This window comes from Nannobrachium achirus, assembly GCF_963921795.1.
Source record: "Nannobrachium achirus genome assembly, chromosome: 3".
NCBI lineage: Eukaryota > Metazoa > Chordata > Actinopteri > Myctophiformes > Myctophidae > Nannobrachium > Nannobrachium achirus.
In genome coordinates, this window is record NC_137812.1 from 24,046,254 (window position 1) to 24,060,922 (window position 14,669).

The 14,669-nt window shown below is 43.8% G+C and overlaps 1 protein-coding gene across 1 annotated transcript in view; it reads left to right on the forward strand.

Annotated features, from left to right (window-relative positions):
* The window catches only part of LOC308282110 (uncharacterized protein), a gene marked incomplete at both ends in the record, with an annotated part of 102,034 nt that overhangs the window by 61,245 nt on the left and 26,120 nt on the right, over positions 1 to 14,669 (forward strand). Inside the window, 13 exons of the mRNA XM_080722454.1 lie at positions 1,838 to 1,891; positions 2,616 to 2,660; positions 2,742 to 2,795; positions 3,442 to 3,495; positions 3,774 to 3,827; positions 5,508 to 5,615; positions 5,761 to 5,850; positions 6,813 to 6,866; positions 7,138 to 7,245; positions 12,514 to 12,621; positions 12,929 to 12,982; positions 13,197 to 13,250; positions 14,300 to 14,407. Of these exons, the coding sequence (XP_080578580.1) occupies positions 1,838 to 1,891; positions 2,616 to 2,660; positions 2,742 to 2,795; positions 3,442 to 3,495; positions 3,774 to 3,827; positions 5,508 to 5,615; positions 5,761 to 5,850; positions 6,813 to 6,866; positions 7,138 to 7,245; positions 12,514 to 12,621; positions 12,929 to 12,982; positions 13,197 to 13,250; positions 14,300 to 14,407 (945 nt within the window). The remainder of the gene's footprint in view (positions 1 to 1,837; positions 1,892 to 2,615; positions 2,661 to 2,741; positions 2,796 to 3,441; positions 3,496 to 3,773; positions 3,828 to 5,507; positions 5,616 to 5,760; positions 5,851 to 6,812; positions 6,867 to 7,137; positions 7,246 to 12,513; positions 12,622 to 12,928; positions 12,983 to 13,196; positions 13,251 to 14,299; positions 14,408 to 14,669) is intronic.

Below are 14,669 nucleotides of genomic sequence, written 5' to 3' on the forward strand. Positions count from 1 at the left end.
AGAAGCCAATGTGGAAACTGAAAACAAAAAGAAGGTGCAAATAATGGAGGATGCTGAATCGATTATTCAACCAAGTTTTATTTGTATTTTTATTGATTGAATGCGTTATTATCCGAAATGTAAACAGCACGAGATACGGTCAGACATAATAGGCTAAAAGGATAACACAAAATAGTCATTATGATATCATAGCATAAATAATGAACACAATAATACATGTCATCAACAAGTACAAACGCTATACTTCATGTACAAAGGAGAAAAGGGGAAAATGGTGGCATTAAATGACCTCTCCTTTCGATGGGAATTTACCTGCACCTCCCCTTGTGGTCTCCTGATAGATGTTTTTTTTCTTTTTTTTCTTTCTTCTTTTTCTTGACAGTTTTGAAAGAGACCAGTGTTACACATCCTTTTCCAATGTGTAATACTAAAGGGCAGCCCCTGTGACATTTTGTATTCATTATGTTATTTATTATTGCTGTGTTCAGGCCCGACTCAATCTGGATAGAATCCTGTAGTGTGCGGAGTCCCCGACTTTTTTAAAACGGCTAGTGTGAGCATGTTTAGATTATCTGGTAAGAGAAGCTTAAACGATTATCCTGTAGTTTGTAATGCTACCCTTTAATTGCGCCTGATTATCTGCTAATGTAAGGCCAGTCAGTCATCATAGTGTAGTATTTATTTAGTTTTGATTTAGTTTTTGTCAGAGAAAAGGGTAGCTGAAGGACATTTTAGTTTTATTTGCCAAAATGAACACTGGGTGGCAGCAGCGCTATAGGAGCATGTGTTGGCTGGTTCTGGCAACAACCTCCAGAATGCTTTCATGCATGGCCAGCCTTCCTAAATGCAAGGCACTCAATGATAATTCTATTACCAGTCTACTTCATCTTTTGTTTGATTTTATGGATTTTGCCTGATAAATTGCCAATAATTACTTCTTGAAGGACTCTGTCCACTGTTTCCTCAGTGTTTTACATTCTCATTAACTATGCATTAAAGTACCCCCAAAATGATTACTCATGCCATGGAGACTTGAGTTCATCAGTTCAATAATATTTTTGGGGTTTTTGTCACATTCTTAAGACAATAATTTGATTACAATAGATTTACCCCCATTGATTCCGGATGCATTTGAGTCCCCGGAATCAATGGGGGTAAATTTACTATAATTAATTTTTTGTCTTAATGCGACTAATACATTTTTAAAAATTGAACTAAGTCTCCATGGCTTGAGTAATCATTAGAAAAAAAGTCATTTTGGGGGTGAACTACTCCTTTAACAAACATTTTGTGACATTTGGAAAATTGCGCTTGAAGTGTATGTATTTCGATGAATGGAAACATAGTAAGTTAACTGATGCTCTTCTAAATGTGTCTCTCTGTCTGTGTGGATCCTACATTACCCAGGGTCCTGTGGGGCAACCAGGAAGTGGAGGTCAGAGGGGTCCTAACGTGAGTGCAGTCCGTTCTCTATTAATATGCCACTGGTTCTCATGCCGGGGTCCCGGGGACCCCCAGGGGTCCTTGAGGGGGTTCCAGGAGGTCCAAAGCTAAATGATTGATAGTTACAGTAGGAACCAAATGGACCCTTCCGTTCTGTAATTCTGAGAGTATACAAATGGAAATTGGTTCCATTTGTATACTCTGTGTTATGGGGTTTTGTGGCCCTATATTGCAAACCAAACTGAGAGTCCCTTGAAATTAAAACATTTGAGAACCACTGATCTGTTTGTGTGTGTGTGTGTGTGTGTGTGTGTGTGTGTGTGTGTGTGTGTGTGTGTGTGTGTGTGTGTGTGTGCGTGTTTGTGTGTGTTTGTGTTCCCACATGACTCTACAGGGTGCTCGAGGTGCCAGAGGGGTGAGAGGGCCCACAGGGAAATCAGGAGAAAAGGTCAGCGGACTCTCCTCTCAGCGCCCCACACCGCGTTGATCGTCACGTTTTATTACACAGCTTGGTTGAATGCTTGATTCTGATTGGTCAATCGCTGAAATCAGCGTTGTGTTATTTCTGGATAACAGTGTGTTATTTCTCTATGACAGACCGATGCCTAATCAAAGGCTCAGAGCACCTGCTGCACTGTCATTTACAACTAAACGTTGCTCGAATGTTTTTAAAAATATTTGTAGCGAGAAATAGACGATCCATTAACATAAAATGGATTCTATTTGATCAACTTCCTTGTGTTTTCCGAGGCGACCGTGTTGCGCCCAGTGCAGCACTTGTGGAATACTTTCACTACTCCAAGCAAGGAAAAACTATTTTTAGTTTTGAGTCAAATTATTAATTAATTTATTATGTAGCTATGTAATAAGCGGGATAACGTCTGGCTTATCGGTCGTTATTGAGAAATAAAAATCCCTTCAGGTTTCGCATCAGTAGCATCAGCGGTCGGTGTACTTTTTCCGCATTTACCCCATTTATTGATTCAGGATAATCCTGAATCAAAGACAAATGCGACTCAAGAGAATATTATTGAACTCAAGTTTCCATTTTTGGGGGTGAACTACTACATCGTGAACTACTACTACTACCCTAACGCATGGATTTGATAACCCGACGTTAGTTGTTTTTAGGCATTAAATGTGTTCACTCTTCATGCTGTCTCTTGTCTCAGGGGACTTCGGGACATGACGGCCCGGCGGGACCGCCCGGTGAGAGGGTAAGGGTTCATTTAATCTCACCTAATTTGATTGATCAGCGGGCGATCGATCGGTTGTTGAATTGTGATTGTGTTTTTTAGGGGCCTAATGGACCGCAAGGGAGGAACGGAGAGCCTGGGCCAAAGGGTGCCGTGGTGAGTGAAACACACAGTGAATATGAATTACAGGGACATTTATTAGAGCAATGACGGCGATTCTACAGTACTGCTCTTACTTAACTCGTCTCGCTGTGTACATACTGTAGGCACACACAACGTTTGTGTGTGACAGTCTTGTGTCTAGAAAAACCCTCATTGGAGAATTTCAGTGTTGCGGGGAGAGAAGGTCTCTTTAAACAGCATTGTTATTTTTTATTGTCTGATAAAGTTAAAAGGTAGTCGACGGGTACATGAGAGAACCCATAGCCTAGAGTGCTGCCTCCCACACATTCCCTCCTTCTAGCTGCGCACAAACTGAGACATCATGCTCTAGGGTGAAATTCACAGCACAAAATGTTCTGAGCATGGTTCTGAGCCCGGCCTGGCCCTAGTCCTGATGGTCAAATAGAGAAACGGACCAAGCCTGGCCCGTTTTGGTGGGCCGGGCTGGGCCCTGGTCAGGTCCCAACGGGCTTGCAGGACTCTACTGTGTATGGTATGTAAGGGCTATAGTAGCAGTGTGTGTCCGCCATAGTATAGGAACACCTGCTTGCGGGCACGCAAATGTCGGAACGCCGCGTGGTCACGTGAAGCAACCAGTGCACCCTTGGTTATATTAACAGGTGTATTCGTGTGTGCTTAGGGTCCGGCAGGGAAAGATGGACTTCCAGGTCACCCCGGTCAGAGAGGAGAGCCGGTAAGAGGTCACGACCCCTAACACAGAGCCACAAAACTCATTTACAGACTTTCAACTAACAACTCATGAAGTTGCATAGTATCAAGCATCTCTTTGACGCACGTGTGTGTGTGTGTGTGTGTGTGTGTGTGTGTGTGTGTGTGTGTGTGTGTGTGTGTGTGTGTGTGTGCGTGTGTGTGCGCGCGCACGTGTGTGCGCGCGTGCGCGCGTGCGTGCGTGCGTGCGTGCGTGCGTGTGTGTTTGCGTGTGTGTGTGTGTGTGTGTGTGTGTTTTTGTAGGGTTTCCAAGGGAAGACGGGACCTCCAGGACCAGGAGGTGTGGTCGGACCACAGGTGAGCTTGTAGATCTGCTATTCAAACATTTTGTACTTTTACTTTTGGTACTTTAAGTACATTTGAATACTTTTGTACTTTTACTCAAGTACATTTTGAATTCCGGACTTTTACTTGTACACACCAAAATACCTAGAGTAGAATCCATCAATGCATTTCAATGAGAATGGAGTGTTTTTTGCCGGTAGAGGATTTCTGCAAAAAACGCTCCATTCTCATTGAAATGCATTGGCGGATTCCACTCTAGGTATTTTGGTGTGAGGGCACCCTAAGGGTGCCCTCACACCAAAATACCTATGAGAGTGGAATCTGCGTTCCGCCAATGCATTTCAATGATAAGGGTGCCCACACACCAAAATACCTATGAGAGTGGAATCCGCGTTCCGCCAATGCATTTCAATGAGAGTGAAGCGGTTTCATGCCAGCAGAGGATTTCTGCAAAAAACGCTCCCTTCTCATTGAAATGCATTGGCGGAACGCGGATTCCACTCTCATAGGTATTTTGGTCTGAGGGCACCCTAACAGGGTATTTCCACATTCCAGTATTGATACTTTTACTCAAGTAAAATATGTGAGTACATTTTCCACCACTGGTCTCAGGATGTCACATCATGTGCTGTGAGTGACACATCCTCTGGAAGGTGACATTATTCATGACGTGTGGATTTATACAGTAATAAACCCGGTAGAGCTACAGTTAATCCAACTAAATGATTAATTAATTATAAAAAATGATTGACAATCGATAATTTAACACAATAATCAATTAATAAGTGATCCTTATTTTAGGATCACTATTTTTGCATGACACCATGTGCGATGAAATAGAAAATAGGGTGGTTAATTGATTTGTTGACATAGAAAAAAAAGGATATACTGTATATAAACCTCTTCTCAATTAATTGATTAATCAGAAAAGTAATCGAAAGAATAATCGTTAAGAAAATTGTGATAGCCCTACTGCCCAGTAAGCTGTGAGGCCCTGCGTACTTCTTGCATGTTTGTACTTACAGAAATATAACCTAGAGCAGGGGTCTTCAACGTTTTCAGGCCAAGGACCCCTTTGTTGAGAGAGAGAGATGAGGCAGGACCCCCACTACCTTTTCATAGATTCCATATAGTTTCATTGCTTGACAGCATGATCGTCATTGTATTTTGGATTCATGTCACTTTGTGTTTTCAGATAACCTGTGAACTGTCAATACTTAATCTTTCACTCTGTACTTAGTCTGCTCTTTTTTTCCCTCTACACCAAACCTCTTTGACAAAAATAGCCGATCTACAAGCTCTACAACGCCTCGCAGCACGAGGCGTTGTGAGCTTGTAGTTACTCTGTAGTAACTCTGAGGACCCCCTAGGGTGTCCCGGACCCCCTGTTGAAGACCCCTGACCGAGAGCCAGAGTATTTCATTTCCTTATCATGAAACAGGGGTACTACGTGGCTCAGACAACCTAGCCTGGCGTTGCTCATACTAATTCCTCACTGCTTGTTGCCTACCAACAGGGGGTGGTGTTGTGCAGTCTGGTTTATTAACCAGGCTACAGACAACCTACCTCCATGTTTCCAACCTCCAGACACTGCCTGTCGACACGTCTGATCAGTCGACTGACTGACTGACTGACTGATTGATTGATTGATTGATTGATTGATTGATTAATCATCCCTGTTTGTCTTCCAAGGGTAACTCGGGAGAAACCGGTCCTAACGGGGACAGAGGTCACCCAGGGTCACCAGGCGTACCTGGTGAGCAGGGTCTACCTGGGGCGGCCGGGAAGGAGGGGGGCAAGGTGGGTATTCGCATCCACACACGCACGCACGCACGCACAGCACAGCATTAAGCTATATTATAAGTGGTGGAGTCACAGAAAATCCCCACCCCCTTATTTCAATTAAACATGGGTTTGATGACATAGTATATTTCCTGCTCTCCAGGGTGATCCAGGAACCTCAGGGACTCCTGGTAAGAGCGGACCTGCTGGACTGAGAGGCTTCAGGGGAACCAGAGGAGCCGCCGGGGGCACGGTAACACACATGCACACGCACGGACGGACGCACGCACGCACGCACGCACGCACGCACGCACGCACGCACGCACGCACACAACATACTATGACAACGGATATACAACATGGCATGCGTTCCTGATTTTCATTGTTCCCAACTTGCATTGTTCCCAAGTAGGCTTGTACCTGACGGGCACAGGTCTAGTTAAGCCTTATCATCTCTTGGCTTATTGGGCATTCCTCACAACTACTTTATATTACTTGGTTACATTTGTAACCAAGCTGTACTGTATAATAGCATCCTTAAGACGTTGGTACTTTAGCACCTTGGTAAGGAAGGCCTCTTCCAGACGTGGGTTGAACAGGTTGAATGTACAACCCACTAAAATGGTTACTTTTCTACTGTCCTCATCGACAACAACATCTGGTGTGTTAGCACATACAAACGTCTTGCCGCATCACCCTTTCTTGTTTATTTTTTATTTTTTATTCTTTTTTGCTAGTTGTTTTTATCGCTCTGACCTTTGGACACTGCACTATTAGGTTGTGTTAGTAGTTTTCTTTGAGTATTTCTGCTTGTGTTTGACATGATGTAGAGATACTTGTTGCACTAACTAGCATTGACTGTTATGGTCACTTTGATTTGGGCACTGTATTATTTTTTGATAGTCGTGCTTTAAGACACTTTATGTATATATATTATTCGTTCCCGTTCCTGTTGTACCTTGCTCTTACTGTACTTACTGTACTCTGTACTCTGTTCTTGTTTTTTCTTTTTATCTTTTGCATACTTCTCTGTAACTTTGTAAATAACCTTATACTGCTGTGCTGCCTCTGGGCAACACATTTTACCCCTTGGGATAATAAAGGTATCTATCTATCTATCTAACACCCACAGACGCAAACATGCCGCAGGCTGAATTAAAGCTATGCATGAGATGTAAATGACATCTGTGTACTGATAAATAATGTTTGTTTCAGGGTCCGGCTGGTCTGAAAGGAGGGGCGGGGCCTACCGGAGCTCCAGGTTCCATAGTGAGTTCAGTTCCATCTTCTTCTTCTTCTTCTTCTTCTTCTTCTTCATACCTTCATTCCTCTGGCCCAACTGCCTCTTGATTAGGATGAAAGATATGACGGTGTAAAAACACTACACTTGTTTACAGTTGTTACTTTTTCCACTAGTTTTTATTTAAATTTTAGTTTGTTGATTTTTTCCCCCTTTCCGTAGTTTTAAGTCTTACTTTTAGATGAGCTATAATAACCCTGTTAAGACACCAGATTCAAACTATCACTCTTTCTTCCCCAGGGGGCTGCAGGTGACAGGGGCCCCCCGGGGCCAGCCGGGGCCATCGGTCAGCCTGGACGAGTGGGAGCCATGGGTGGGCCTGGACCCATGGGAGAGAAGGGAGAGCCTGTAAGTTACTTATGTATCATTCTCAGCTGTATCTATTTCATGGATTGAAAGAGAATTTCATATTTGATATTCAGTTTAGAGACTGCGGAAAAGAAGGTAGGAGGTAGTAGAGACTAAAATGTTGAGGTTCTCTCTGGGAGTAACAAGGATGGATAGGATCAGGAACCAGTACATCAGAGGGACAGCGCAGGTTAGATGTTTTTGGAGATAAAGCCAGAGAGGCCAGACTAAGATGGTTTACTTTGGACATCTACAGAGGAGGGACAGTGGGTATATTGGTTGAATGATGCAGAGGTTGGAACTGATTAGGCAGGAGGCCTAACAGAAGGACATGAGGACATGAGGTTAGTCGAGGTGCCAACTTGCTTCTTGTGCACTCGTGGCCTTGTATGGCCTACTTGTGTGCCAGCAGAGCGCTCCTAGCTATTTATATCAGGTCTCACTTGTTGATGGTGACGTTACCAGGGCCGCCACAAGACCTTTTGGTGCCTGACTCGCAACTGGCAGTTGGGTGCCCCCCACCTGGGTGCCCAACCCCCCCCCCCCCAGTTCTAACCAAAATGGCCTGACTCACAGCGCGTCATGCGCGTCATAGTAGGGGCGGCGCTGGACGTTACCAAGAATGCTGTTCCCTCAGTGGCTGTTGATTGGCTACGGGCATAAACACAACAGGACGTGATGTAAACACAAGTTTTTTCAAGGGTTTTCCCATTGGAAACCTAAACAGAGACACAGGACACGACAGAAACGCCGAACGCAGTACTTGCGCAATAAATGCAGCCATCTAGGCAGCTTGGGCTGAAACTTTGCCCAAATGTGGTTATGTATATGATGACATATAATGACATCGATAACTGACCTCATAGACTGGCATCCTATATAAATGGTGGGGCACGTTATAAAACCCCATTCTTTTACAGAGGAAGTCCGTAAGGATCATCAGTTCTGATTCAAAGTGTTTCAAATGTTGCACTGGGCGGTGAATCTGGGAGAAGTACCAAATAGTGGAGTTTTTGATGCTGCGGTGACTGTAGGGAACAAGCTGTACTCATTTGCAGGTAACTTTAGAGAACCTCTAAAGGATCACATGGATGTGTACGTCTTCAACACAGTTTCTCTGAGATGGAGGACTTTGACCCAAGTGGCAACAAGAAGAGGAGAACGTCCCGTTCATGTTCCCTGCAAACGCCTGTACCACACTGCTGTGCTGGTAGAAGATACCATCTACATCTGGGGAGGTTGGACTAACACAGGTTACTGCAAAGTGCTTTATGCATTTGATGTCGACACCCACACGTGGTTCAAGCCAAGGATTTATGGGACTGTTCCGGAGGGGAGGGGGAGACACTCAGCCTGTGTTTTGGGGAAGGACATGTTTATTCATGGAGGATACAACTACCATCTGACTGGATTCATTAATGACTTCGATAAGTTGGACACCACGACAATGGTCTGGTCTTTAATTAATACCAGCGTAACTCCACAACCTACTTCATTATGGCACTCTGCCACCATCATCAGGACAAAGATGTTTGTATTTGGGGGCTGGGTGTTCCAGGGCTACAACAACATCAGAGTGTTTGACACGGAGACAAACTGCTGGCTGAGCACGCCTTCTACACGGTTTCCTCCAGGAGGACGCGGGAGGCATTCAGCCTTTGCCTACAAAGGAGAGCTGTACATATTTGGTGGTGAGAAACATGGTAGCTCTCTCCATGATATGTGGAAATTCAATCCAGAGACCTTCTCCTGGAAGGAGGTTAAGCCCAAGCGGGAAGCCCCATTAAGGATTAATCACGGCTGCTGTTGCATGATGGGTGATCGTATCTTTGGAAATTCCAGTACTGGCCTATTTATCTTAGACTTGAGTCCTAGTCTGAAGACCTTATGCAAGCTAGCAGTTATTCAGTACGACCTGGAGCAGACTGAACTCCCACATGACATCAGGTGGGAACTGAGCCATGACTCGAAGACTAAGATGAATATAACCAGAATTGCACTCTGTCCAGGTGACAACTTTGCGTACAAGTCGGCCATACCCTAGTGTGCGCAGGCAGAGCGCACAATGACTCATGTCTATGTCTAGACTAATGTACAACTGCTGTTCTAAATCCACTAGACTAGAGGATCACCACTGGCGATGCCAGTGACATCACCACTGGCATCACCAGGAATGCTGGTCCCTCATTGCCTGTTAACCCATTCAGGCCGGGTACACATTTTAGTGTATGGGAGGGGCTTACAGTACATGTACAGTATGTTGCAACATATATTTTTTTGTAGGCTATATTCTGATTTAGGCCTAACTATAGGTTAGTTAATGATGATGTTGCCAGAGATGCTTTTTTCTCCAAAAATGATGTTTTAGCCGATTCAACATAAACAACCATAATAAGGAGGAATCAGGGTGGAATCAGGGCAGAACAAAGCAGAAAGAGCCTGCTGGTTGGTCAGTCAGGGACCAACCAGAGGGCTGACAAAAGGCGAATTATTGTACTTTTTACACTTAGAGATCTGAACCCATTTGATTTGGCGCTGGGAACCCATTGCGACCACATGCCCTTGCTGGTGTCGACCCCAGGCAGGGTTTGAACCCCCAACCTTCCGCATGTAAGGTGTATGCTCTAACTTGTTCTCAGTGTTAAAACTCAATCTAGCAACACAAAGTATTCACTGCTAATCAATATAATATAACTAGAAATACTTTTCCTACGAAACAGTACGGGCTTGCATGGAACACCATGTATGGGCATAAAGATCTACATTGGGTGCTTCGCTGCTCCCTCATTGGCTAAAGGCCTGCCTTTGTACTTTCGGCCATTTTTTTTTAGGCGTTTGGCGAATAACCTTAGTATATAAAGATTTGGGAGAACATACAACAAAAGATTTCGGCCCTCATTTATCAACGTGGTGCAGATCAAAATGTTGGCGTACACCGAAATCTAGGCAAGTGTCGGCATTTATCATTTCAACGTGACTTTGACGTTGGCGTAGGGTAGGATCAAATTTCACGTCAAGTTCAGAGTTGGTGTAGGATTCATCTCATCTTACTCCTCTTATTCCATTGTGGACATGCAGAGCAGCATTGTCTAACTACTGTATCCACTCCAAAATGTACAGCTAACTCACTAATAAATAATCCCTGTGAAAAAATAAAATTTTATAAAAGCATACTGTAGGCCAGGGGTGGGCAACTTTGATGATGGTGAGGGCCACTATATTTCCACCTTCACTCCAGAGGGCCACTTTGCATATTGCTACGTCCTACTTTGTCACTTTCTAGTATCATACAGAAGAAGTAAAAATAGCAGATCTACAAGCTCAAAACGCATCGCGCTATGCGTTTTGAGCTTGTAGATCGGCTATTTTTGCTTCTTTTGAATTGGAATCCTGAATTATTTTTTGTTATTTTTTATTTGGAATCCTGAAATGTAACATTTTTATTTATTTTCAAACGCATTTAGTTATATACTCATGTTAACTTTATGAACCTAAATACAAATAACTTGGACATAAAAAATACATTTTAATACTACTATAATAGTCAGTAAGCTACTAATTTAACCTGAGGGCCGCATTAAATGAAGGTGGGGGCCGCATGTGGCCCCCGGGCCGCCAGTTGCCCATGTATGCTGTAGGCTATCATGGACATGCAAGCCGATTTTATTTCCAAGTTACAATGACAAGCAATTAAAATCTAGCAATAGGCCTATGGAAGCAATCTAACACAAGTGCTTTAACAGCCAATAAAATTGGCGATCTGGCTCAGAAGAAGCTTATAGGTGAGGATACGACCGCTTATCCAAGGCTCAAGCATTTTGAGGAGTCGGAAGTGAAGCTGCTTCTTTTCGTGGACCGTGAAGTATCCAACTGATACAAGTGTGTGTCCTATATGGAGTTATGTATTAAGGATAATAAAACCCAACGCTCCAAACCTTCAGATTATGACTGCCTCCTTGTCAGTATCTTTCAGTAACATCTCATGCACAGCAGCCCGTGGTTTATGGGGAATACATGATTTAGCTTTTTATTTTTTTTTACCACTCAAATGCGCTCTGCGCCGTCGCCGATAATGGGTTAAATTAATATATTCCATTCGTGATAATGACTGGTGTGGTGTCACTCATCTAGGCTGCAAGCTTACTATACAGAATAAATAGTAATAATGGTTCCACAGTGAACCAAAATGCTGCTGAGCTTGGTGGTGTGTGCGTGCGTGCGTGCGTGCATGTGTGCATGGTCTGTGTGGGACGCGGACATGGGAGTGAACTTCTATTTTGTTAGGTCGTATTCGGGTTGTTCTAGTCATAAAATCGGGGCGTTTCGAGAATAATTAAGGGTGTGTTATTTAAATTTCAGCCTGCGCATTTATCAACGCTGAGACAAATGTACGCCAGGTGTGTCTGTTTAGGACGTGTTCGTAAATGCCACTTTAACGTTGCCCTACACAAAATTTGGGGAAAAAATGATGCTGTTTTTTACACTCCATTGATAAATGAGGGCCTTCATGTGGGTGTTGTTGATATTTATATCAGGTCGTACTTGTTGGTGGTGATGAAGAAGCCACCAAGAAGCTGCTCCTCATTGGCTAAGGGCCCTGCCTTTGTACTGTCGGCAGGGGCGTCACACCAAATTCTGGGCCCCGGGTACAAGGATTCACTGCGGGCCCCCCATGAATGTTAACTATTGAAAAATAGCAGATATACAAGCTCACAGCGCGGCACCGAGTGCCTCGCTGCAAGCTCGTAGATCTGCTATTTTTGTGAAATTGTGAAAAAGTGTGCAAGAAACCCATATGTTTCCATGTCAGTGATGCTCAAACTTTTTCATGTGAAGGACCCCCCAAAAGATTTTTATGAATTTGGCCACGGACCCCCATCTCAAAATATTTAGTTCCAGGGACCCCCCGGAAGCAAAATTTGAGTTACAAATGTCCGCTTAAAAAATACATATTCAAAGATTTGCACACATTTTCACAACTTTTCAAAAATAGCAGATCTACAAGCTCGCAGCGCGGCACTCGGTGCCGCGCTGTGAGCTTGTATATCTGCTATTTTTCAATAGCTAAAGTTACTAGGGCCCCTCCACCTTGGGCCCTAGTAACTCAGTCCCACTTTCCTACCACTTGTGACGCCCCTGACTGTCGGTCTTTTTTTTTAGGAGAATAAACTTGGTCTATAAAGCTTTGGTATAACATACTGGTCTCGCCTTTCAGCGAGCGCACGATAATATAATTTGCCTTCATCAGTCTGTACTGTACCTCTGCAGGGAGAGAAAGGTCCGATTGGACCAGCAGGAAGCGACGGTGACCAGGGACCTGTTGGACTACCTGGAGCCGCGGGCCCCGCTGGACCTCCAGGAGATGACGGCGATAAGGTAAACTGTGTGTGTGTGTGTGTGTGTGTGTGTGTGTGTGTGTGTGTGTGTGTGTGTGTGTGTGTGTGTGTGTGTGTGTGTGTGTGTGTGTGTGTGCGCGCGCGTTCGTGCGTGCGTGCGTGCGTGCGTGCGTGTGTGTGTGTGTACTGTTTGTGTTTTAAATATATGTGTATACCGGTATGTGTTTCATACTGTATGTGTGTGTGTGTGTGTGGTACTGTTTACTGTACAGTATGTGTTTTAAATATGTGTATATGTGTTTTATATGTGTTTTATACTGTACTGTACTGTATGTGTGTATTCACAGGGAGAGACAGGTGGACCAGGGCAGAAAGGAAGCAAGGGAGACAAAGGTGAAGGGGTGAGTATTCTATAGTAAACTCATTGTGTTGTGATTCACTTCTTGGAGGAGTACACAAGGGGTCTATTCATAATGATTTACATTTACCATTAACGTAGCTGTTAGACCTAATAACAACCTACCGTAACATAACCTCTCTGATCATCCTGTCTGTCTGTCTGTCTGTCTGTCTGTCTGTCTGTCTGTCTGTCTGTCTGTTTCTCAATGTTCACAGGGCCCTTCAGGGCCTGCAGGAAGCCAGGGGCCAATCGGTCAGCCAGGATTACCGGTGAGTCTTGCTGTAATTAATGACATGGAACAAATATAGGGAAGCCAGTTTGAAACTGGCTAAAGGTGCGTTCAAACATGGATCAAAGTTCTCTGTCGCAATGAATCCTTTCAGATCGGATCCTTTCACACCGTTTCACAAAAATGTTAATGTTAATATGATAGGACTTGGCCATACAACATTTTCTTCGGTCGTGAGGTTTTATTTTGCTATAATCCATGTGTAAATGAAGTTTGACTTGAATTGCACCATGGGCTGTCCTTGTCAGTGGTGTGAAAACATCGTGATTATGAGATACAGAGAAGAAGAAGCGGGGGGTGTTGAGGGTACATGGTAATAAATTACATTTAGAGTATATATTGTATACTATCAGTTTTTTGGGGACTTTTGCTTTTGCTTTTGAGAATTATATAAAAACTCATGAGTTTATAGAAATTCATACCATTTTTGGTATATCAGAAACAGAAATCAAAGGATGATGTTAAAGTAATATGGGGTAGGATTAAATAAGTTTTATACTTCTTCCTACTCCTTTTTGAACATGGAAAAAATCATTTTTGTTTGGGTTAGGGTTAGGGTTGCCAGTGAGGCTTGTTCTGACTTGTTTTGTATTTTTATTTTATTTTTTATCTATTTTAAACGTTGTCTAGTTTTTTTTTACATGTTCAAAATAAAGACTTTCATTCATTCATTCATGGTAATATGGTACAGTATGGTTCAGTACTGTTCATTTTTTTTTTTTTTTTTTTTGATAGTGAGCTGATATAAGCATAAAATCGCACCCGTGCGAAGTGAGCAGTGCAAACACAAGTCGTCTTTTGGCTAAAAACACGGCTTTTGAGCGGTCCATGCAACCTTTTTGGCCGGGTTCGGAAAGTGGAATATAAGAGTGGTTTGCACTGCTCAAAAATAGTGATTTTTATTTGTGTGCTTTATTTTGTCCTTTGTTTTTGTTTTTTTTTAATGTTCGAAACAACCATTCATTCATCCATTCATCCATTCATCCATTCATTCATCCATTCATTTATCCATTCCTCCATGGTGTCCAGGGTCTGGACGGGGAGGTGGGACCCCGGGGTCAGCAGGGCATGTACGGCCAGAAGGGAGACGAGGGGCTCCGAGGCTTCAAGGGCTCCAGAGGACCAATAGGACTGCAGGTGATAACAATGGATTAGCCAATCAAGTTACAGCTGGAGGAAACACAAGGCCTCAGTCTGAGGGCGATGGAGGGCTTTATTTAGAGGGCTAATCCTGTGTGTGTGTGTGTGTGTGTGTGTGTGTGTGTGTGTGTGTGTGTGTGTGTGTGTGCGCGTGCGTGCGTGCGTGCGTGCGTGCGTGCGTGCGCGCGTGTGTGTGTGTGTGTGTGTGTGTGCGTGCGTGCGTGCGTGTGTGCGTGTGTGTGTGTGTTCCCAGGGCATG